At 39.7% G+C, this 26,615-nt stretch overlaps 1 protein-coding gene across 1 annotated transcript in view; it reads right to left on the bottom strand.

Moving 5' to 3' along the window:
* SYNE2 (spectrin repeat containing nuclear envelope protein 2) overlaps positions 1–26,615 on the bottom strand; it is a 3,814,665-nt gene that overhangs the window by 523,170 nt on the left and 3,264,880 nt on the right. Inside the window, exon 116 of the mRNA XM_044073561.1 lies at positions 25,497–25,622. Coding sequence (XP_043929496.1) covers positions 25,497–25,622 — 126 coding nt within the window. The remainder of the gene's footprint in view (positions 1–25,496; positions 25,623–26,615) is intronic.

The raw sequence follows: 26,615 nt of genomic DNA on the forward strand, positions 1-26,615 counted from the left end.
AGTTTTGAGAAAAAAAAGTAAATGGTGAAAAGGAGGGGTCCCAGTAGAGAGCTCTGTGGGATTCCACTAATTACCTTAACACATTCAGATGAGTTACCTGCCAGTATGTGGATTCTGTCTGTTAGTCAGTTTGTTATTTATCTTAAGATATAAAGATTTATATTTAGCTACCTTACAATGCCTGCATAAAGTATGGTGTCAAATGCTTTGTTTAGATCAATATTCACTGTGTGAACAGCATGACCACTGTCAACTGCCTGTGTGACTGTCTCAAAGAAGTTAATTAAATTTAATATGTAGGATCTCCCTTTGATAAAGTCAAATGTTAAGGGACTAGCTAATGACCAATGAAATAATTTATTACATGTTCCACAGCTTTGCATATCAGGATCATAAAACTGAGTGCAGAATTACTGGGTCCATGGCAGGACCATCATTTTAGAGAGCAACACCACTGCTGTGTCTTTCAAAGCACCTTCAGAACAAGTTCATCTGTGAAAAGAGGGAATTTAAGGGATTCTGGAATATCTGAAGTTCGGATAGATGTTTTGTGGTTGAAGTTTGCACTAAACTTGTTTATTAGGATACTGGCGATGTCTATTGTGTCAGAGTGGGTGGTCCTGTTTAGATACATTCTGACCATTATTTCCTAATGTAGTTAAAGAAAACCATGTTGTTATTCTTAGCTTCAGAAGCAAGTCTAACGTCATGGGTCACTTTAGTATTCCTAATAGCATTTTTCAGTTCCTTGGTAATGTTTTCATACTATTCTTGATATTAGGATTTTTGGATCAGTTGTATAAATTAAGGAGTTCTTCTCTTGTCGTAAATTATATTTATGTAGGTGGACCATCACGGTGGGTTGATTTTGAATTTCTGACTGGATTTTGCTCTAGTCGGGACTGCTAATTCTATGCATTTATATAAGCGGACGTGAACTCCTTTGTGAGGCTGACTGCTGTGTCAATGTCCAAGCTGGTGCTGTCATAAGTGAATTTTGAAATTTTGGTATATAAGTGCAAGAAAACTGCCTGCATGAAGTCCTTAAATTCAGAAATGCTGGTTTCAGGAGAATTGAAAGCAAATGTCACAAGTTTATGGTCTGGCTTACCTGGGGAAGGACACAACAGGGGAATAATGTATGTAGAAGCTAAATTTGTGAGGACCACCTTTAGACTATTACATTGTCTGGTCACTTTACTAACTATCCATTCCAGAAAATTTTTGTTAATTAAGTCCAAGAACCTGTGGGTTTCCTCTCCATTTGAGTGCTCCAGTTAATTGATGGGTAGTTAAAGTCTCCCAAATAATGGAGTTCTTCTTAACAGAGAGTTATCTGAATACTTTCTGGACACATAGAGGGTATCCTGCAGCAGGCTATAAATTGGTAATTTGGCAAGCACCAGCTAAGGGCAAACCCTAGATTATTACAGTAATTTATGACAATTGAATTAAGTACACTACTTGATTTTTAACAAAAACCTCACAGTTTATTGTGAATAAGTATGAGCTCACAGAGATGTGTTGCACTAACATACAAGCAGCAGACAACTAACTAACCTATGTTCCAATACACAAACCAGTACTATTGAATTGTCTACTATGTCCATATCATGCTAACACTTCAAACTTATAAGAAGTTGATACAGAATATAAGTGTCTGCTGACTTCTTTCTTTTAAGGATTCTCTTGACTCAGCTCTGAAGCAGGCATGATATCCATGCTGTTTGGGCTTTCCAGTGAAACAATCATATTAGGTGTGGAGTTGATCTCAAACTTTCCTTGTTTTGTACCCAGTTCTAATCTACTCTTATCTACTCTGGTGTGAGGGGCACTCTCAGTTACTGTTTCCGAAAAGAGATTGGCAACGACATGCCTGTAGGTTAGCTGCCAATCTGAGAGCTGCTTCAGGGTCATTGAAAAATGTATTTTCTGAATGCCACCTAATTTGTAATGTGGCATCAAAACAATGATAAAATAAGGGTGTCAGAGTATTACAGATGAATAAGAAACATATGATGTAGCAGCTTTACTAGGTTGCTTTATGAAACCCACATGGTTAATGTTATATTACTTTATGTATGAGGTTTAATGCTGCTAAAATAACTAAATAAGATGTCAGACTCGTGGCTTCATGAGGAAAATAAAACGGGTGCTTTTTAGTCCTTGCTAAGCAGCATTGGTTTTATTTTGAAAGTGGCTAATTGATAAATGTACTTAGTTATGGTTATGACTAATGGTTAAGATGATGCTAATCAGTAATGTACAAAACATTTTTAACAGTGTAACTCGAGTAGCTACACATGTCGTTTTGTATGGGCAACCTATAAGCACTGTCTACTTAAGTCACATGCCCAGTCACAGTGCTTGCAAGAAGGGATGAAGGGACTCAAACCCAGGACTTCAGAATAAAGCTCATTAGTAACTTAAACCTTGCTTGGGTGGCCATGGTGGTGCAGCGGTTAGCATTGTTGCCTCACAGCAAATGGTTCTCAGGTTCAATCCTCAGCTGGGGTGCCTTCTGTGTGGAGTCTGCATGTCCCCACTGTGGTCGTGTAGGTTTCCTCTGGGTGCTCCGGTTTCCTCCCACATCCCAAAAACATGCTGTAGGTGGAATGGGCACTCTAAATTGGCCCTAGGAGTGATGCGTGCATGTGTGTGCCTTCTGTGGAAGGTCGGGTGCCGGGCTGGCAACTCGGCACCATAAAACTTTATTGCCAATCATGAGCGGACAGGTGATCTGCTGTGGTGACCCCTAACCGGGAAAAGCTGAAAGAAGAAGAAGTAGCTTAAACCTTTCTGACATTTCATAAATATAAAATGTGCTTTTTACTGCTTAGGACTATTAGTTGAACCAACAGAACATGAAACTGGCTTATTATATTTCTGTCACATTGGCATGCTGAATATAAGCAGTCAAAGAAGAAGGAAGGGACAGGAACTCATTTTAACAATGTGGGATAAAGTCAAACACATGCATACCCAGAACACTAAAACTACTTTCTTAATAGCACACTGCCCCTGATATTACAAATGCAACTTGATGAAAGCTTTAATGCTGATGCATTAGTGACTCTTAATGAATATGTTGTGGATCACCACACAAACTGCCAGACAGCTCCAACTGTTAATAATCTGTTAATGGTCCTTAATCAACTCACCTCAGGTCATTTGGATTACAAAGTGAGGTTAGTATGAATAATACATGACATTGACAACAGAAGCTTTTTAAGCTTCTTTAATAACAAAGCTGCATCAATCAACCTGGCTCACCAGTTGTACCTCTCAACTGTACAGATTTTCGTAGAATGTCCAGATTTTGGCCTTACATTTATGGTCCATTTTTCATAAAATTGTGGTTTTCTGGCACATTACTGGTAAAGCATTAAAGAGTGAAGTTAGAAAATGATAAACATTTGAGTTTCAGACTTTATAACTTCAGAAAATTCATGCTAATACAAAATCTGTTATTCTATCAACTTTCTAAGTTTGTAAGAGCAATATTTAAAAATTGTCCCTATTTGTTGGCCTTTATCCCACTTTTATTTATGGCTTTGTCCCAATTTCTTGCTCTAAGAGGTCAAGAGGTATGCTCACTCTATTTATTTATTTACTTACTTATCTATTTATTTATTTTTGCCCTAGTTGGTAAGAAAAAGTACACATATTTATATGTAGATGCATGTTTGTTGTATGAGAGAAAATACGTGGTAATATAATGATTCATACAGGGTGCCAGTGCTACACATCACAGTGAATGAATGGTTCAGTACTGGGTGATGACACTGTTTCATGCAAGGTTCACGTGCTACATATTACACTCAGTGAATGGTTCAGCACTGTGTGATGGCACAGTTATAGCACTAAAGGTTTATGCAGGGTTCCAGTGCTAAGCATCACAGTCAGTGCATGGTTCAGCACTAGGTGATGACACTCTTACAGCACTAATGGTTCATACAGGGTTCCAGTGCTACACATCACAGTCAGTGAATGGTTCAGCTCTGGGTGGTAACAAAGTTACAGCACTGATGGCGTATTCAGCATTTCAGAGTTATACACTGCACTCAGAACATGCTGCAGCACTGGGCGATGACACAGTTACATTACTAATAGTTCATGCAGGGTTCCAGTGCTACACATTAGTTCAACACTGGGTGATGACACAATTAAAGCACTAATGGATCATGCAGGGTTCCAGTGCTACACATCACAGTCTGTGCATGGTTCAGCACTGGGTGATGACACAGTTACAACAATGATGGTGAGTGCTGGGTTCCAGTGCTACATATCACATTCAGTGCATGGCTCAGCACTGGGTGATAACACAGCTACACCACTGATTATGTATTCAGGATTTGATTGATATGCATCTTGTTCAGTAGATGGATCAGCACTTGGTGATGACACAGATAAAGTACTAATGGTTCATGCAGGGTTTCAGTGCTACACATCACAGTTAGTGAATGGTTCAGCACCAGGTGATGACACAATTACAGCACTAATGGTTCATACAGGGTACGAGTGCTATACATCATAATCTGTGCATGGTTCATCTCTGACTGACAACACAGTTACAGCACTGATGGTGTACATAGGGTTTCACAGGTACACACTGCACTCAGAAAATGGTGCAGCACTGGGTGATAACACAGTTACGGCACTGATGGTGAGTGTAGAGTTCCAGTAATACATATTGCACTCAGTGATGGCTCAGCACTGGGTGATAACACAGCTACACCACTGATGATGTATACAGGGTTCCACTGGAACACATCTCATTCACTGCATGGTTCAGCACTTGGTGATAATGCAGTTAAAGTATTGATAATGCATACAGGGTCCCAAGATCATAGTCAATGCATGGCTCAGCACAGAGTGATGAAACAGATACAACGGACATTGTGCATGTAGGCCTCCAGTGGTAAGACTTACAATTCTAGTAATTTAACAATAAAACTTGTGTTTGGAGAGTTATTCACTAAGGGCTTTACATTTGTGCCTTCAACTCACTTTAATTTGGTGGCTACATTAAAGGAACTAAAATTACATACTAGGAAGTTAAATTTCAAACATTCTTCTTTGGTAATCAGGTACGTGTGAACTACGAAAAAGGGTTAACTTGAAAGAGCATTTTTAATCCACCGTTGGCACCCCCGATAGCCTTACCTGAAAGACTATTTGAAAAAGATCTAAGATGTATAACAAGAAAACAAGAAAAAAAAGGAATTTTTATTTTAACCTTCCAACAGCTGAAAAAAAGCTAATGTATGAGCTTATGAAAGACAATGCATTTAAGTATTATGAAGTCTGACAAAAGGGGAGAGGTGGCTACTATGGACTATTAATTTTATTCTCAAAAAAGTTACAGTATTTGAATGTCAATTATTTATTTTACTATAGTGTCAAAAATGAAGTTAACATTGCATATTCCAAATTCAGTATGGCTTGATCAGTGAACTTGTTGATGTTTTAAAGGCTGATAATCCTGTTATGCCATCCATATTTGGAATACGAAAAACACTTATCGATATCAGACCCATCCCTACAACCTACTGTGTCAGCAAGGGATGCAAGAAAGAACAACTGAGCAAACTGGTAGGTTTTCAGTTAAAAAATATATATTTTTTTGTTAACAAGGATCACACTTTGTGGGGCTCTTGGCATTTTCTGAATACCATTTCAAGGTTGAGTACTTGATAAAATCCTTACTTGTTGTTCTGGGTATGAAATGTTTGTTTTTAAGTTACCTCTCATGACTTGGGAATGCAAAAGTTTTATCAATCATTGGCACATAAAAACAGCTTTAATAATGAACACATTAAAATAATTGCTAGATGTGTTAATGAGGCTCTCCAAAACGATGTGTGTTGTGAGGGTGAATACTATAAGGAAATTACAGGTGGTGCTATGGGTGCAACCCCAGCACTTGTTTTTGCTAACACTATGTTGTGGTAGTGGGAGAAAGAATTAATTTTTGCCTCCACATATCAACAATTTATCATGCAATATTTACAATTTTTGGATGATATTTTTATTCTTTGGACAGGGGGAAGAAGTAAATTGCATGAATATTTGGAATACATTAACCACATCACTGCCTTTTGTGAAATGTGTTTATGACACAGATAGTGAGAAAGTTAACTTTCTGGATATCTACCTTGTCAAGTATTGTTGAAACGTACAAATTCAACATCTGTAAGAAAAGTAGTATGCTCCACTTAGTCACTCTATATGGCAGAAAAATAACATATTTAGGAACATATTCCGGGGAAGATGACAGACTATCACATCTTGTGTCTGATGATGAAATGTTTAGAGTGGGATTGCAGACCTTGAAGAAAATGTTCCTTGACAGGAGCTACCAGAGTGATTGTACTGACAAAGTTGGGGAAGAAACAATTGCAAGGGATAGTGAATGATTACTCCAGGGCTATGTTAATTAATTAATTATAATAACAGATTTAAGAAGACTAAGAAATCTTTTTTAAGAACCACATTGGGGTTTCTGAATCATTTGGACTGACTGAGAAACTGGGTTGCCTGCCACAATTTATTTATAAAATAGGTAAGAACCTGAATTATTACTTTTGAGAAGGAGCACAGTGATGTACATATAGGTTAGTTGGTGTCAAGGGCCATGGTAAAATGTGGAGACTGTGCACACTGTAAATTAATTTACGGCCTGTTAATATTATTGCTGATTATTCCAGAGCCATTACACCAAATCGTAAATTTGATTGTAACACAAAAGGAGCTGTGTACATTGCACAGTACTTATCTTGTTCGGCTTTTTATGTTGGCAAAATGTAATGAACACTAAAAAACGATAATACATCAACATACTCGTGCCATTAAAGAGCAGATGCTATTAATGTCCTATGTTGACAAGTAAAGAGATGTTCAGGATTTTTTTTTTTTTTAATTTTAGAAAGGGTAGCATCATTTTATTTATTTATTTATTTGCAATTTGATTACCGGGGAAGTCCACTGGGCTGAACTGACTCATTTTCAGTGGAGGCCCGGGGAGAAAAGCTCCAAGATGCATTATACAATTTAGATACAACTGATAGTTAATATTAAAGATATTATGTAGAACAGTTACTCATAAATGCATTCAATATCATGCATAGTTAACAAATTCATTGAGCTTGAAGGTAGGGATCATACAGTTTCATTTGAGGAAAACAGATATGGGTTAGGTGTGGAAACAGTTTACAAACAAACCGTTTAAGAAAATGTACATACGCTTTACATACACACATTAACAGTAGAATGCCATTTATAATATTTACAAGGTTGGGCTGTGTGTGGGTAGCTGTAGGAGTTGTTGAGAGCTTAGAGAAAAGCTATAGAAATTGTTGAGAGCTTAGATAGGCTCATAGGAAGATAACTATGAGAGTTGTAGAGCTTGGGAACCAGAGCGAAAACCCCCTTGGATTAGGTTGGGCGAAGGCAGGTGCATTTCCATTTAGTGGACAGGTGTTTGAATAGTTGGGTTTTAAAGTTTTCTGAGTTTGGTATGGTTCTTAGTGTGGAAGGAAGGGAATTCCATTTTTTGCCTAGAGAAAAAGATAGGAGAAGTTGGCCAGCGGGGCATTTATGTTTATGGATAGTTATTAAGTTCTGATTTTCAGATCTGAGAGCTCTGTTGGGTGTATAAGGGTGTTAGTTAGAGTGGGACATTTTGTTGGGTGAAATATGAGTCTATGTGCAGTAGTGAGTTGGAGATAGTCTAGGCAGTTTGGGAGTTCAAGCCAATTCAGGGATTGTATGGTTAGGCAGTGAAGAGTGGTATTTTTAGATTTAGAGGCAAATTTAGAGTTTGTTGTAGCAGTTTTCTAGTTTAGAGGTGATAGAGGAAGACAGGTTGGTTAGGAGAGGGGCTCCATATAATAAGGAAGGAAGAAGATAAGTCAAGGCCAGAGTTTGCCTGGTAGAGTTGGAGAGAAAGTGATTATTCCTATACAGCATATACCTAGCTTTTTGTGGGTTTTCTTAATATTTTGTTGAATATAAATATCAAACTTGAGGTGTTCATCTACAGTAATGCCAAGTAGTTTGGCAGAGGGGACTACTTCTATAGGTGAGTTGGTTTGACTATAGACTTTGAAGTTGTTTTTATCGTAGGAAAGGGTCTTTGAGGGAGGGAATAGTAGAATCTTTGATTTATTTGCATTGAGAGAGAGGTGGTTTTGGTGCATCCAGTTTTCAGTTGTTGAGAAGGCAGTTTGGGTTTTAGTCAGCAATTCAGAGAGATTTGAGGCAGAGTAGACTAAGGTTGAATCGTCTGCGTATTGAATGATTTTAGCATCAGGACTAGCAGTGTGAAAGTTATTGATGAAGATGTTAAAAAGCATTGGCCCAAGGATGGATCCCTGTGGTACGCCAGTTGGGGTAGGTAGGAAGGAAGAGATGGAGTTCTTCCATTTAACTGCCTGTGATCTGTCTGATAGATAGCTGGAGAACCAGGATAAAGCATTATGTGAGAGATTAAGGTTTGAGAGATGACAGAAGGTGCTTGTGTAAAACAGTATCAAAGGTTTTAGACTGATTGAGTAAAACAGTAGAAACTAAGTGGCCTGAATCTCGGGCTTGATTGACAGTTTCTAGGAAAGAGAGTAGAGCAGTTATTGTGCTATGGCCTGGACGGAAGCCATGCTAGGTAGGAGTGAGAAGATTGTTTTGGGTCACGAAAGGCACAAGTTGGAGGTGGATGCATTTTTCTAGGATTTTGGAGATGGGTGAGAGCAAAGCAATGGGGCGAAAGTTTGAGATGCTGGTATTTTTGCCTCCTTTATGAAGAGGAAGAATATAAGCTGAGCACCAGAGTTTGTGGACGCATGATTCTTTTATGGATCGGTTGATAATGATGCTGATTGGGAGAGCAATGCCATCAGCAGCACATTTTAGGAAGGAAGAGGGAATATTGTCGGGAGATTTAGAGCAAGGTTTAAGTTTGGACAAAAGTTTTTTTCTAAAGTTAGTCGAGATGGGTTTGAGTTCAAACAGATGAGGTGAGTTAGAAGGGAGAGAGAGTGTAGAGCAGTTGGGTTATTCTTGGGAAATGTCTTGGTGAGGGTAGTAATAGTGTCTATAAAAAATGAGTTAAATTCAGAGCCTTAGTTCGAGGTCAGATTTACTTGGGTCAGGACAGGGATTATTCTTGGAGCCTGGATTGAGGAGTGCGTTTATTGAGTTCCAGACTTTTTGGGGGGTTTTATTGCTATTGAACTGAAGTTTGATATAGTAGGATTTTTTGTCTTTGTGATTAGTCATTTTGCACAGTTGCAGAGCTGTTTATATTGGAGCAAGGTATTGGCCAGTTTACTGTTTTGGTAAAGCTTCCATAGTTTGTCTCTGTGGTGCATAATCTGTTTTGTCTCTTTGGATAGCCAAGCAGCAGTTTTAGTTTCTATCCTATTGTTTCTTAGTGGGGCTAGTGGGTTTAAAGTATCAAGGAAGACAGAGTTGAAGTATTCTATAGCCTTGTCAAGAGGAAGGATGTTTAGAATTTGCCAGTTCATTTGTTTGAAAGTATTTGAGAAAGTAGTTGGGTTAAAGCTACTGAGGTTACGAGTTTGAATGTATTGATGCTGGTGTGGGAAGGAACTTGTTGAGCAATGCATGAAGGCTGGGAGGTGGTCGCTAAAGGTATCAGGAATTGTGCCAGAATTGGTTATTTTATTTGGATCTAAGACTAGGATCCAATCTATAGTGGATCCGGGAGGGTTTATTTTGTTAGGTCGAGTGATGGAGAGGATTATTTGAGTGAAGTTATAGAGGTTAATGGATAGGGAGGGAGAGGGGCAATTGATTTTATTCCAGTCAATATTCACATCACCAAGGATATAAGTTTCATAGTTAATTTCAGTAAAGGCCCATAGGAGAATATTTTTGAGTGGAGAGATATTGTTACCAGGTGATATATATAGGGCAATGATACAGATATTTTTATGTTTCTTTAGTTTTAGAATTCCAGCAGTTAGTTCAGTGTTCTGGCATTGAGGAATTGGAATTATGGTAAGAAGGTTGGAGTAGACTAGGGCAGTACCTCCACCGTTTTTATTTAGTCGGTCATTTCGGAGACAATGAAATCCTGGGGGCAGAATGTCAGAGTTGGAGATAAAGGGCTTGAGTCCTGTTTCAGAGATGGCTAAGATATCTGGTTGGTTATGGCTTAACCAAGCTTGAAATTGGTGTATTTGTTGTTTAGACTTTGTGCATTAATTGTAAAAATCTTTAGGGTGTTGAGATAGGAGGAAGAGGGTAAGAGATGAGTGTTGTTAATGAAGGATGTAGGACCAGGGTTAGGATGGATATCACCAGCTTGGACTAGGTTGCTGAAGGAGATATCCTTTAGCCATATTGGTCTGCCAGGCATGAATTTTGGTAGATTGTAGATTGGAGCAGGTGACGGTATCTTGACTTTAGAGGAGAAGAGTTTAGGGTGGAATAGGTGCAGAGGGTTGGGCTGAATGAGAGAAGAGGAGATAGAGTGGAAATGGGAGTAAGAGTGAGGGAGAAGGTGGGTTTGTATGGTAGTTGTCTTTGTAGGTGGTATTGGACAAGCATAGGTGGAATATGAAGTAGCATAGTATAAGGGAAGTAGGAACATAAAGAGGAGGCTGGGGGACTGGAGGGTGTGATAACTTGAGGAGAGCATGTTGGAGCAAAGAAAGAGTGGTATGAGTGGTTAGGGAAATAGAGAAGGCTAGAAGAAAGGGTTTAAAAAGTGATGGAGGTATTCTAGAGATTTAAGGAAAGAGGAGGGGACTATAATTATTGGGTGGAGTACAGATTACAGAGTTTAAGAAGGATGGCTATAGGTGGGAGGAGTAATAAGGGGGGGTTGGTATCGGGTAATTAGGCTGAAAGGGTGGGGTAAGATAGGAATAAAGCTAGAAGTACTGGGGCGTGTAGGAACTGGGGGCAGGGTAGGGCAGCGGAGTGAGCCCATTGGGCGAATGGAGCGGGAAAGAACACTAGAGGTGAGTATGGCAGAAAAAGTATCAGCAAAGAGCAGTTTAAAGGCTGTAGTTGGAAGGTATGAGCTAAATATTTCCAGCCAGAAAATGAAGGCTGCCTTTACAGAGGGTTTTCAAGGAAAACTGGCAGACTTACTTGGAGTTGAGGGAATTACACTGGCAAATTATTTTCAATGCAACACAAACCCTGGGAATAAATAATAACACTTCTATAAATAGTTTATTGTTCTTCAGAAAGGCTAAGTTACAGAAACTACAACTATTATTTTTTTGAGGGGGATTATCATTTTTCTTACCTATTTTTTTTTTTTACTTAAAATCTTTTTGTAATTCGTGTAATTATTTAATTTTAGGGATTTTTTTACAATATGACAATTAGGTTTTATATGATTATGTGATATTTTATTGAATTCTTTTAATACCTCTAGGGGACAGGTCCTCAATGCTCTTTCTACATCCAAGAACACTACTCTGATAAGCGCAGACAATACTCAAGGATGCCTTCTAAATAGCATGAAACATGAACTATCAGGCCCTGTGCAATCCCTATTTAACCACAGTTTCCAAATGGCTTCCTGCTTCACAAACTGAGAAGAGCAACCGCCATCTTTATGCACAAAGGCAGGCCAGTCTACAGACCCTAGAATCTACAGACCCATAAGTTTCATTAGTGTCTTATGCAAAGCCATGGAAATAATCATCATGGAAATGATCAATAACAACATAGGAAACCTCCAGACACTGGACCCAACCCAGTTTGGTTTCATCAAGGGCAGGTCATGCCTACTCAACCTGGTAGACCTCACTGAATCAAAGCAATGGAGATGAGAAAAACAGTTCACACTCCCTACCTTGATCTGCCCAGCACATTTGACATAATACCCCACTTGGGCAGTGTTGACAAACTCAAGAGATTAGATATAAACCCTTATGTCAACTGGTGGGTAGCCAGATGGCTCACACACAGGACCCAGGAAATTAGAATTGGGGGAGTCCACAGCTACAAAGAGGCCAGTCACTAGCAGAGTCCCTCATGGATCGGTCCTGGGACTGCACCTTTTTGCCATCTACTTCACTGAAGTCAAGAACAATGTCAAGGACCTCTGGCTGACCAAATTTGAAGACAATTGCAAATTAGAAACAGTCACAGAATCCTCCACTGACACTAATATTCTCCAAGAAGAGTTAACACCAACCAATAACTGGTGTCAGGGCCATGGACTAAAACTAAATGCCAAGAAATGCATAATACTATCCTTTCTGAAGTCAGCTACTCCTTGTAACTATCTTACACAGCATACCCCTAAGACTTGACCCAGTCATTAGGAACTTCAGGATACACAAAGACAGTAATCTAGCCTTTGACCACAGCAGTGAGAAATCATTCTATGTTGTGCAACTTAAAACTAAAAGTATGGCATCTAGATCCAAGGAGGTCATCATCCCATTATACTCTGCATTCATCAGATCTATGATTGAGTACAATGCCCCCTTTGATCTGTACCTAACAAGGCACATCCAACAACTGGAACGTCCACAGAGGTTCCTCACTAAAAGAATACAGGGCATAAATAACATGTTCAATGCAGACTACCTCAAAGCCCTACCGTTGTAATCTGTTTCCTATAGGCTGTTGAGGGGAGATCTATGCCTGGCATAGAAGGAATCGCCAGAACACACTCTGATAAGCATACTGCATATCCACAAAACAAACAGTACCAGAATTACTCATTCTAAAGACTTAAACCTTGCTTGTGATATAAACAGGGCCTGCTGGAGAGACAGGTATGTATTTCAGAGACTACCCTTTCTCTGAAACAGGCTCCCCATCCATGTGAATCTGAGTTCATCCCTAACACAATTCAAGCTGTTGCTTAACTGTTCTACCTCCTCTGAATTCAATACACACACACACACACACACACAATATCTATATATATATATATATATATATATATATATATATATATATATATATATGTGTGTGTGTGTGTGTGTGTGTGGACAATCTACTGTCTCAACTATTGTATGCAGCAAAAGGCTGTCCCCTTAACTTGTCTAGTTGAAGACCATCTCCTCTAACATAACTACATAGGGCATGTTAAAATACTGTGCTAAGGAAGTATCTAAAATACAATGCCTGCTTAGGAAAGATTTCTTTCAACAGCTCATCATTTTGGTACAAAGTGATAAAGTGGACATTCACAAACCACGTAGCTGAAACACTGGTATGCCCTTAAGGGGTCATTTGCATATATCCCATGGGCCTCTACTACAGGAGGTTTAAGGTATTGCACAATAAATAATCTAGCTTAGCTGGATACTTCTTGGAGTTTTTCCTGAATGGTTTGTCAATGTGGCCTTTTTATCCTTGAATTTAAAGGTGTGGCATTTTGTTATAGTCACGTGCAGCATTTATAACCATTCAATTCACCTGAAAATTTTCAATGAAAATGTGTTTAATGATATAGCAATAACCCATGCGTGCGTGTGGGTAATGCTGGATTTAGCCATGGTTGGTGTGGTTTGGTCATGAGGGCGAAGCCGGAGTGGCCAAACAAAGCCAACCGTGGGTAAATCCAGCATTACCCACACCCAGAAGTGGGTTATTGCTATTATACAATGACGTTATTTAAGACAAAAAATAATTACTTTTCTTAAATAATGGCATTGTATAATGCCTCCTTGCTGCCCTTCCGCAGCTGTCTGGTATTCTGCAGTAGTTCTGATGTACTGCGCATGCGTATGCCTATGCACTACATCAGAGCTGTGGGCAAAAGCAAAGGAGAAAGCAAGATCTCCGTTGCTTTTTACAATCTGTTTCGCTATGTTAAAGGGGTTTAACATAGTGAGACAGCTTTAAAAAAAATCAACGGAGCATCTCCGTTGCTTTTTTTAAAGCTGTCTCTCTATGTTAAACCTATTTAACACAGAGAGACAGTTTTGAAAAAAGCAAGATCTCCATTGCTTTTTACAATCTGTTTCGCTATGTTAAATGGGTTTAACATAGCGAGACAGCTTTAAAAAAAATCAACGGAGCATCTCCGTTGCTTTTTTTAAAGCTGTCTCGCTATGTTACACCTATTTAACATAGAGAGACAGTTTTGAAAAAAGCAACGGAGAAAGCAAGATCTCTGTTGCTTTTTACAAACTGTCTCGCTATGTTAAAGGAGTTTAACATAGCGAGACAGTGTGAAGCAACGGAGATCTTGCGTTCTCCGTTGCTGTAAAAAAAGAGTTATAGTAATGGAAAAAGTCCGGGTGACCGGACCTTTTTCCATAATTATAACTCTGATTTACAACGTGCACGCTGACCAATGGGGGGTCATTGTATAATGAGTGATAAGGTATGCTGGAGGTTCAATGAAAAGGTGTTTAATGTGTAGTAAGGTATGCATGGTTTGTCAAGCCAGTCTGATATTATTTAGCTGACGTTAGACAGCCATAGTGAACATTTTTCCTATAGGTTTTTATACTTTCTACAACTTTGCGATTCTTGCTTCATGTTACTGTTTTTTTAATACACTGGTCTGCCTGCTACCCAGCTACTTCTCCCACCACAGGTGTGAGTGTAGAATTTGCTTAATAAACTTATTAGACTTGAGAACTAGGAGAAGGAATACCGGTGGTCTCAACTTTAGGCAGAGAATTAATGAATTCATTACACCTACTTCACTAAACCCGCTGAATGAAGAAGCATAAAACAGTGCTGTGCTGCACTATTATGGCATTTTCAGAGGTGTCAGAAACATGATAAAATGGAGATGTTATATGTTCTTGAAGACTTACCAAAGTACACCAAAACTGATTAAATAATGGTACTATATTCCTCCTGAACGTATCATATTATCATGTGACTGCATCAACTTTGAGGAGCAGCCTTCAAATAAGAATGATTCAGGATGCTGTTTTCTGTGGTCAAATATGAGGAGCATATGCAGCTGTCATGCACACAACAATATTAGCCCATGGATAAAACAAGAAAACATTTTGACATGGATTCTCCAAACATACTTCAAGGCACTCTGCTCCTGCCATACCCATCCAAATGTAGCCTCAACAATTGGTATCATTACACACTGATGACTTGTCAACTCCTGATTCATCAGTGTAGAGCCACTGGCTCCTGATTTGTCAAATATTACTTTTTCTTCTTTAGAAACCCCATTTCTTTATGAGCTTGTTCCATCAAGCTGAAAGTTGATTAGTTATGTGTTGATTTAAACCCAAGGATTCCTCACCTACCATAACTGCCAATCTTTGAAGGCTTCTGTTAAGAATGGCACCAACAACAGAACTCCCATTCTGGCAGCAGAATGAGCTCTCAACCAAAACTAGTAGGACTCACCATTCCTGCTTTGGATGGCTACTTCCACTAGTCCCTGATAGCTAAGAACCTCCAATGAGGGGACAGCAGACTACTCACCCACTAGTCCATGATATCTAAGAACCTCCAATAAGAGGATAGCAGACCATTCTCCCACTAGTCACTGACATCTAGAACCTCCAATAAGAGGGCACCAGACCACTCTCCCACTAGTCTCTGGCATCCAAGAACCTCCAATAAGAGTGCAGAAGATCACTATTCCAGCAGTCAGTGACATCTAAGAACCTCCAATAAGATGGTAGTAGACCACTGCCATTCTTCATTCTTACCCACAAGAAGTAAGAGACTAAAGATGACAGACACTTACCTTTATGACTTCATTCAGAAAAAAAAAATGCACTAATATATAAAGAAGAAGACTCAACTTCCCGGGGAAGGAGGTGGAAAGAGGAATGCTGCTCTGATGAATAGGAATCTTCAAAGATCTGTAGTTGCAGTAAATATAAACTGTATTTACCAGAACTCTCATTAAGCAAGAAACCCACAAAAAAATGTGTATGAGCTGCAAATTAAAAGGAAGGTGGAAATGGATACATCTTTAAAGGAAGCCACTGGCAACGTGCCTACCAAACCCAACTCTGGAATGAACGTCCAAACCATACAGACAATGATCCAGGCTGCAGCAGCATAGATCTCAAAGCCGGAAAAATCCTAACAATGCAACAAGTTTAGCTGTTCTTCTGAATGAATGACCTTTAATATGAAATGGAAGGATATTCTCTGTGTAAGGATGACATTTCTTGACTTAGATGCTTCAAGTCACAAAAGTTTGTCTGGTTATCACTTTCCCTTCAAATCACATTGTAATGTTTGCAAGGCACTTTTATACTTGCACAAACTGGCAGTACAAAGTAGGTAATACCGCTTGAGTTTTCTTTTATTAGATCTAGTGAGCCTTTCTTTTATTAGAACTAGAGATAAAACAAGCAGAAACACTGAATGCTCTAATTCAAGGCACATGCTTAGCAAGACATAGTAAGGGAAATTTAGTAATTTTAAGTAACTAAAAAAGGCTCTTCTGGCCAGAGTGCCTAAAGGTTAGAAATGTATTTAGCCAAAGAGATGACTACCAAAAAAAGTTACCAACTTATGTACTTCAAGTCCTCTTGCCCATATCCATAAATGAAAGAAAAGTCAAGCACATTCACGCAAAACATTTATGTCCTAAATGTGTCAGAGACGTGATTGGATGTTTCAGATGTATCACACCTCAAAGAAAAGTTCTGGAAAGGCTAACCAAGCCAAAGACTTGCATTCAATGAATTAAGAAAAGCCAGAATGACTGAAAAGTTAATCTTACCCAACAAATACTGCAACACTCCATCTAAAAGAGATAACAGATAATCCAGAATACATTTCAGTGCAAAGGAAATGGTGTCCATCTCTTTCGATCCTACCTAGATGGCAAACCTGTTCAATCTGTAGCAGTGGGTAACTCTGCTAGAATACTGTTCAGGCATTAGGTCTTTTCAGGCTTGTTGGCTGTTGGTGAAGCACCCACCAAGAGGAGAAAACGCTGAGAGAAGAAAGGAGCCACTTTTGAGATTTTAAGTATTTTTCCTCTGTTTATTTGCTAAGTTTTTCTACATAGTTTTGAGCATTTTCTGGCTTGTTAAACTTGATTTCTGCATTAGTAACTGTATTTAGAGCACAACCTAGGGCTGTTTACTGAATTTCCTGTTTGCACTTATTTTTAAAATCGTTTTTTTTTTCTCAAACCTTGTATTTTATCTGTCTTTGGCCTAGCACTCTTGTGTGGGGTCATTTACTGCACTGTTATAACTTGTTGATACTTGTGAACCTCTGCTATCTCTGAAAAAAAAAAAAAACAACAAAAAATCTTGCTTTTTTCCCACTTTTCTGAGATTTAAAAAAGTTCAGTTACAGGCTTGCTGTTCTTGAACTGTTTGTAAGTTTCTTGGAGGCCATTTTTTGCTTGGGCTAAAGGGAAGTCTCTCTGTTGATTAGTGGCAGTGAAAAACATTGAGCAGCCTGCCTGCCCCTGTGGGAGTGGTTACTAACTTGAAACTGTAGTTTTATTGGCCATTTTTGGTCAATTCCAAACTCCTTCATCTTCCTCTCTTAAAACCTGGTTGCCTCGTGGTTTTGGCGTCTTTTCAGGCTTGTTGGCTGCCCACCAAGAGGAGAAAATGCTGAGAGAAGAAAGGAGCCACTTTTGAGATTTTAAGTATTTTTCCTCTGTTTATTTGTTAAGTTCTTCTGCATAGCCGCCTATTTTGAGCATTTTCTGGCTTGTTAAACTTGATTTCTGCATTAGTAACTGTATTTAGAGCACAACCTAGAGCTGTTTACTGAATTTCCTGCTTGCACTTATTTTTAAAATCTTTTTTTTCTCAAAACTTGCATTTTATCTGTCTTTGGCCTAGTACTCTTGTGTGGGGTCATTTACTGCACTGTTATAACTTGTTGATACTTGTGAACCTCTGCTATCTCTGAAAAAAAACAAAAAAAGATCTTGCTTTTTTCCCACTTTTCTGAGATTTAAAAAAGTTCAGTTACAGGCTTGCTGTTCTTGAAGTGTTTGTAAGTTTCTTGGAGGCCATTTTTTGCTTTGGCTAAAGGGAAGTCTCTCTGTTGATCAGTGGCAGTGAAAAACATTGAGCAGCCTGCCTGCCCCTGTGGGAGTGGTTACTGACTTGAAACTGTAGTTTTATTGGCCATTTTGGGTCAATTCCAAACTCCTTCATCTTCCTCTCTTAAAACCTGGTTGCCTCATGGTTTTGGCATCTTTTCAGGCTTGTTGGCTGTTGGTGAAGCACCCACCAAGAGGAAAAAACGCTGAGAGAAGGAGCCACTTTTGAGATTTTAAGTATTTTTCCTCTGTTTATTTGCTAAGTTTTTCTTCATAGCCGCCTATTTTGAGCATTTTCTGGCTTGTTAAACTTGATTTCTGCATTAGTAACTGTATTTAGAGCACAACCTAGAGCTGTTTACTGAATTTCCTGTTTATACTTATTTTTAAAATCATTTTTTTTTCTCAAAACTTGCATTTTATCTGTCTTTGGCCTAGCATTCTTGTGTGGGGTCATTCACTGCACTGTTATAACTTGTTGATACTTGTGAACCTCTGCTATCTCTGAAAAAAAAAAAAAACAACAAAAAAAATCTTGCTTTTTTCCCACTTTTCTGAGATTTAAAAAAGTTCAGTTACAGGCTTGCTGTTCTTGAACTGTTTGTAAGTTTCTTGGAGGCTATTTTTTGCTTGGGCTAAACGGAAGTCTCTCTGTTGATCAGTGGCAGTGAAAAACATTGAGCAGCCTGTCTGCCCCTGTGGGAGTGGTTACTGACTTGAAACTGTAGTTTTATTGGCCATTTTGGGTCAATTCCAAACTCCTTCATCTTCCTCTCTTAAAACCCTCTTTTGTGCATAGCGCAACAGCCGCAGCCTAATTGGGTTTAAACTATTCCTGGCTCCACAAAGTCTGCTCTTCACTTTTTCCCTTAGAACTGCTCCATCTCTCAATTTAAACACCATATTCTCATTCTAAGGCCCTTCACTGGTCCAATTAAGTAATCCTACAAGTTAGCACTATTAAACCATAAGCACTACTTACTCTTATACTCTCTATGATTACCCTGTCTTCTATTGGTCCGTCTTAAATTCAGTTTCCCTATATTACTCTAGCATGTCCAAAGGTCAGTCAATGGTTTCCTCTCCAGTCCAGCTGGTGAATCTGGGAATTTTGAGGCAATGTTGCGACTGTCTGATGTACACAGACAACCCTCTCCTCCTCCAAACAGGTTCAAATATATGTGAGAGATGCAACTATTTAGCCAAACTGGAGGCTGAGCTCTCTCATCTCAAAACTGGTGTAACCAGTCAGGAGGAGAAGGTAACCTCACATAACACAATTCCAGTATCACATAGTCCCACCACATCAGCGAAACAAACACATAAATACATAAAAACATACTCTGAGGCTCTAAATAAAAATCTACCTAAGCAACAGAGACCTCCAAAGCAGACATCCAAGCAAACACTACCTCAAAACAAAACATGCACAACACATAGCCCACAAAGTCAGTGTGCCAAGCAGCCACAGCCCTTAAGGCTGAATAACACACCTGATACTCTTGTAATAGGTAACTCTATTGTCAGACACACTGAGGTCCCGCTCACCAGGCTGAATAAAGAGAAGGTCACGGTGAGCTGCCTGTCGGGTGCTAGGATCCGCCACATAATGCAAGCACTCAGGTCACTCCAAAGCAAATACAAATATGACTCAGTCATTGCACATGCTGGTGTGAATGACCTGAGACTCCCTGGACTACATGAAAAGAGACATAGAGGAGCTCTCTGATCATGTAGCCCAGGCTGGTATGACCCTGACCTTGAGCAGCATCTTACCCTCACCTAGAATGATGCCACAGTACAAAGACAAAATTATCGATTTTAACAATTGGCTAAAATTTTGGTGTCATTCAAAGGGGATCCAGTGTCTGTCAGCCTGGGATGACATGCTCGACAAGCCACGTTGCTTTGCTAGAGACGGCTTGCACCTGTCACCACTGGGCTTTCGGATATTGGCAAAGGCTATTGCCACCCCCATAGTGCCTTTTTAGGCAAGACTCAAAAGTCAAACCCACCCCCATAGACAGCACAAGGAACAAGAAACTAAGGGTAATGCTGGAAGTCTTAACCTCAAAATGCACTCAGTATGGAGAACATTGATATCTGTGGAGTGACAGAAACCTGGTTCAAGGCTCCAGAGAGCACCCCAGCACTACCAGGCTATACCTCATATCATGCTTTTTGGCACCAAAACCCGGACCAAACCACAAAAGGAGGGGGAGTTTCCATATTTATCAAGGATATCCACACCTCCAGGTTAGTGGCACTGGAGACCATCCATGTGCAACTAACAGTGGGCAAGACTGCTTTTCAATTTATAGCATCCTACAGACCACCCTCTCAAAGTCAGGAATCCCACTCGGCTTTCCTGAAAACATTGGAGAACATGAAGATCTCTCCGAACACCATTATATTGGACGACTTCAACTACCCAAACATTGACTGGGAGCACTACTCAAGCCCCAGCACCTTAGCCCAAAGGTTCCTGGAAATTATAAACTCAAATACTATGGAACAACTAGTCACCACTCCCACAAGATGGGACAACATACTAGACCTGATCATTACCAACATGGGGACTCTATGCTCCACACCAGAAGTATATCCCTCATTGGTAAGATCAGACCATAAATTAATTTCACTCCCACCCCCAGCCCAGAAAACCACAGTGAAAACTTCTCAAAAGCGAACTTCTCACTTCTAAACCAAAGTGGAATCCTTCAAGGCCCCAGAGCCAGTGGAAACTAAAACTGCAGAATCCTATATAAACGCATTCTACGGACATCTCCAGGAATGCATGGATCATGCTATCCCAAACAAAACCAAGACCCAATCATCCAAAGGCAGGCGTCCAGTCTGGTGGACCCCTGCCATAAATAAACTGTACAACAGAAGAAGGAAGCTACTACATGATAGAGCAAAATCCCTAATAGGGAAGGCATCTCTGATCAGTACTAGCAAAAAATTACGATCCCTCATAAAATCCTCCAAGGCCAGCTTCAAGAGAAAAATTGCACAGGACACCAAAGACAATCATAAGGCTTTTTTCAGTTATGTTAGGAACCTGGGATATAACTCCCAGACTTGTTCTGAGTTAATTCTAAACGACAAAAAATACACTGAACCCACAGACATCGCCAATATCCTGGCAGACAGGTTCAGTGCAAACTTCTCCACCCCACCCCAAAAGAGCAAGTATCTATCCCGGCAGAGGGCTGCCTCCCAAACATCTCTGATGCTCAGGTGAAGGCTGCCCTCTCCAAAGCAAAAAACACTGCTTCCATGGGACCAGATGGCGTCCCAGGTTACATGAACTCCAAGAGGAACTAATCCCTCAAATAAAACAGCTATACAATCTCAGCCTCACTACAGGATATGTGCCCACAGAATGGCGTACAGCAACAGTGGTCCCACTCCACAAAGGTGGAGCCTGACTAGCTTAGTCTGCAAGGCTATGGAGAGGATCATCATGGAGCTCATAAACAAAGACATTGGGGACCTACAGACACTAGATCCTACCCAGTTCAGCTTTGTCAAGGGCAGATCCTGCCTTTTGAACCTGGTTGACTTCTTCGAAACAGTCACCAAAGCCATAGATGAAGGGAAGGTAGTCCACACAGCCTATCTGGACCTTGCAAAGGCATTTGACACAATACCCCACTCGGGCATCATAGATAAGCTATCCAGCTTAAATATAAACCCCTATGTCACAAGATGGATCGCAAACTGGCTCAAAGACAGAACCCACAGAGTGAGAGTTGCTGGAGCCATGTCAGACTCGAAACCGGTCACAAGTGGCATCCCACAGGGTTCTGTCCTGGGACCACTCTTGTTTGGTATATACTTTTCCGAGGTACAGGCAAACGTGGGAGGACTATGGCTTACCAAGTTCGCAGACGACTGCAAACTGGGTGCCATAATCGACTCTCCAGCTGACACAAACATCCTTCAAAAAGGTCTCACAGAGACAGATAACTGGTGCCAGCGCCATGGTTTAAAGTTAAATGCCAAAAAATGTATAGTCATACCCTTTGGCAAAAACAATGTGCCCACAAATTACCACATAGGCGGAAACCCATTAAGTACAGAGAAAGTTATTAGGGACCTGGGGACCCAAGTTGATAGCAATCTCTCCTTTGAAAACCACATTGCCAAAGTGGTTAGAAAGACCTTCTACATAGCCCACCTCATCACGAAGGGTTTCACATCTAGATCAAGAGAGGTAATCGCATCCCTCATCAGGCCCATCATAGAATACAATGCCCCTTTTGGGATGTACCTTACCCGACACCTGCAGCAATTAGAAAGACCCCAAATGTATCTCACCAAGAGGATCAAGGGTCTCAAACATATGCCATATGCTGCTCGGTTAAAAACTCCAGCTCTACTCAGTTGCATACCGCCTACTTTCTATGCCTGACATACAAAGCTATGGCAAATCCAGAATTAATGGACATGCTCCACCTCAGTAAATCTAAATCCCTTAGAGCCACAGGACTTGAACCTCAGCACAGAAATAAATAGAACTTGCTGGAGGGACAGGTTCATAACCCAGAGGCTCCCTTCACTCTGGAATAGAATTCCAGTTCATGTGAGGCAGAGCACCTCACTGAATCTCTTCAAGAAGAATCTCGATAAGTGGATGGGGGTTTGTCCCAGGGATTACTCCCATGTCACTATTAGACAGAGGCACAGTAAACTAAACCTTAAAAATGGCACAGTATACTCAAATCAAACAGAATCAGGCTAGGCTTATAATTGCCCCAGGGCAGATAGCTTAGTATGAACCTATGAACCTATGAACCTATGGTGTATGAACCCCCCCCCCCCAAACACAGTCAATACGTCTTCAGGAGCCAGGCATGCACACAAAATAATATTAGAATGGGGCATTTACTCACACTGTGGTTAAAATATCTTAGCAGAGTGTCAAATGTGAAATTCAAAAGTGTCATCATGGTGGTTGTGGTAAGACCCGTCCCTAGGTGAACCAAATTTCCAATTAAGTGAAGTGCAGAATGCCTCAAAGCATTGTGTACTATTATGAGCTGCAGTGTACTCAGATAACCATATCTACAGGGTAGCATCTGTCTCTAGATGTGGCCTCAACCAACATGAGACAACTACAGTAAGACTTGGGTCTTCTAAAAAGGATTAAAAGGAAGATCATTCTCTCATGATCAGTCTGTCTGGACCTGAGACAATAGTCTCAAGTGACTGTGGATGTTCCTAAATAAATACATTTCCAGCTGGATACCAGCTATCACAGAGGAAAACTTATTTTCAGTATTACAAAGGAAATTATAGAATGGCAGCTGTCATGAGACCAAGAATCTGGGGAAAACTTCATGTCAAGATAATGCTCTTTTGGAAAACTGACTAGCAGTGTACATGAAATAAAGATATCTTGTCCATGACATTTGTCTGCAATGAGGTAAGGAGACCACTGAAAGTTATGGCCTATAATGGTGCCAAAAGTTACTTTTAGAAGTGCAGTGTGAAACTGAAAAGAGACACAATTCTGACCTGAAAGGCCAAGGGATCTTCTCAATGCAAAGGCTGAATCACCCAACCATCTAGAAGGTGAATACACATATGAATTTGTCTTCCTGTTTGTAATATGCTAACCTACCTTTATTTTCTCTATAAACTGGCTAAAAGTTCTTTAATTATTAAATCGTCACATAACTTGTATCTATGCTTAACCAATGTTTTCACATTAAGTTTAATTTGGTATAATTGTTTAAACTGTATCTGATTTTTGTGTTATTATTAAAGACTGTAAAATTCTTGTTTTCTAATACGTTGGAGCTTTTCTCCTTAGGCCTTTGCTGAAAATAGGTTCCTACTCAGCTGGACTTTCCCAATAATCAAATCTCAATAAATAAATAAATAAATAAATGAACGGAATGTTTAGTAAGTAACATTAAGAAGTAGACAAAAGTATGAGTAAAATCTTGAAACAAAAGTCATGCCACTTAACTCTAAGCTAAAGGAACCTTTGGTGAGCTAGATAAACAGGTAAGCAAAGCTATGCATCATTTAGTTGTGGTTAAAAAAGGCAAATAATCTCCATCATTTAAGTACTCAAAGTCATAAAGGCAACAATTGAAATCCTGTCTGAAAATAAAAAAATACAGTTGTTTGCACTGGGTTGCTCATTCTTGGGGAAAACACCATGCCCTTTACCTGAGGTTGTCTGATCTCATACTTATAATAAATTGTGAGAATTTAATCTTCAACCTGATGAAACAGAGTACTTGACAACATGCAACTTGAAAACATGACTTTCTGTACACAACTTGACTAGAGTCTGGATGGAATACATTTTTTCATAGTGAACCAATGTGCTTCTGTTTTGAGGTCCAGAACTGTCTTCCATGTGCAAAAATAGGAGAAAGGGCGCTAAGGATGTCTGAGTGAATAGGATATGAATTCACTGTCTTCCTTAGCTAAGTCATGTCAGTCCATCAGAAGCCAATTAATCAACATGGGAATGATTAAAAAAAAATTGCCTTGCTTTTTGATCTTTTTTCCTGTGGGAACCGTGCACCCCCAGAGCCCCTATTCTAGACAGTTCGCTGCAGCTTACTGTTAGGGGTAAACCTTAACCACATCGGCCTTGTTTAATGAATGAACATCTTGCATTTTGCCCAAGTGCTGCTACATTAACTACCATGTAGCTCTTAAAACACACTTCTTTAGAACCAGTGAAAACCTGGCCTAAACATCTTTCAGAAAATTTGTGACTTGTGAGATGACACTTGGAAGGGGGACACTATTAACCTGGTTCCCACCACTAACTCACTGGTAAAAGCACCATGTATCACTTAGCTTTACAGTTTTGGTACAGGGTTACAAAGCCTTTTTACTTTGGTTTGCACAAGCAGGAAAAAGAATATTAATTTTCAGGATATTTCTATCTCTGCCATTTCATACATTGTAATATAATGACTGGCTGTAAAGTTTAATGACACCTGTATCTATTAACTGGTGAAGATGAGCCAAAATGCATTTCCAGTTTAAATCAAGTGTGGCATTCATTACAGGCTCCCAGCATGTTCTTTAAGAGCTACCTGCTTCTGGCATTCAGATTGGACCATGCTCACAGAATGACTCCTACAGATTCTGTATGATTCAGTATGTCTACCTCTGAAGAGGTTTAAAGTGCCACAGGGATAACTGTGACTACCTCCCCAGAGGTTCAATTTAGGGTTAGATAGTCACTTCCATGGAGATATGATTCTTTTCTAAACAGTAATGTAAAAAATTCTATTCTAACTTCTCTCTTATATATCATTAAAAGGCTGAAGAAACTTTCAAACACTAATAATGTACCAAAATATTTTGCAAAGAAATTGTGCTATTATGCCTTCGTCTAGATACACTAGTCACCCATGCAGGGATTTTAGAACTGCTGTTGTGAAGAATTTAATGGACATGGAAAGATGCAACTATTCCACACTACCAACAAAAACCCGTACTCTAAAAAGGCTGATGTGAGCATCTGTAAACTTGTGCTCAAAAATACCTTGCTCTGCTCTTCAGCTTGATGTAGTTCTTCGTGCATTTCTGGAATGGGTTCAGTCAGGTTTATCTTAATGTTCTGTAGCTTTTGGTCTGATTCATTCAGTTTCTTCTCAGAGTTTTTCCAGGTCTGTTTACAGAAAAATGATTAGAGAGCGATACAAAGACATCTTAAGTCATGGATATATGGTGCACAATGGTACGTCTTCAATGAAAAAACACATGCAATCATTTGTTCTTTGTTCTCTTTACCTCCACTTCATTTAGATTACACATCCTGAGCAAATGAAGAATAACCTGCCATTTTTTCTCATTATATCACAGAATTATGTAGTTCTTAAACAAACTGTGCATCCACATTTCCAAAACAAAACTTTATCACAAATTTACAAGTAAAGCTTCAGCATAAAAACAGATGATGTAACTACAAGTAAAGGAAAGCCTTTCATCCCTAAAAAGGGGCAGCACAGTGGTGCAGCAGATAGTGTTATTGCCTCACAGCACAAGGTTCCCTGGTTCGATTCTCAAATTGGATGCCTTCTGTGTGGTGTCTACTTGTTCTCCCTGTGTTTGAATGGTTTTCCTCCAGGTGCTCCGGTTTCCTCAAACATTCCAAACACATGCAGTAGTTGGATTGTATACTCTAAATTGGCCATAGCTGTGAGTCTGTCAAGTGGAGGAATTACCACAGCAGGGCTAGCCACCCGACAGTGTAAACCTTGGCTCTAGATGATTGTCACTGTTGAAGTGACACTCTGACCCCATGCGTAAAAATGGGAAAAAGGGTTTGTGGATGGATGGATGGATGGATGGATGGATGGATGGATGGATTTCATCCTTAATAGACTGCTCTCAAATCTTAGTTTTAATCTCCTCACTACACAATAACAATGTTTATAAAAAGTGTTCTTTGGCTGTACATATTTCTTCTAAATCTTAAAAAATTGCCTTAAGTCATCATGGAACTCATTAACAAAGACATTGGGAATCTCCAAACACTTGACCCAACCCAGTTCGGCTTTGTTAAGGGCAGATCATGCCTACTAAACCTGGTTGACTTCTTCGAGATAGTCACCAAGGCCATAGATGAGGGGAAGGTGGTTCACACAGCCTACCTTGACCT

Source organism: Protopterus annectens, chromosome 6.part0 (assembly GCF_019279795.1).
Source record: "Protopterus annectens isolate FY-2018-M chromosome 6.part0, PAN1.0, whole genome shotgun sequence".
In the NCBI taxonomy this organism is placed as follows: domain Eukaryota; kingdom Metazoa; phylum Chordata; order Ceratodontiformes; family Protopteridae; genus Protopterus; species Protopterus annectens.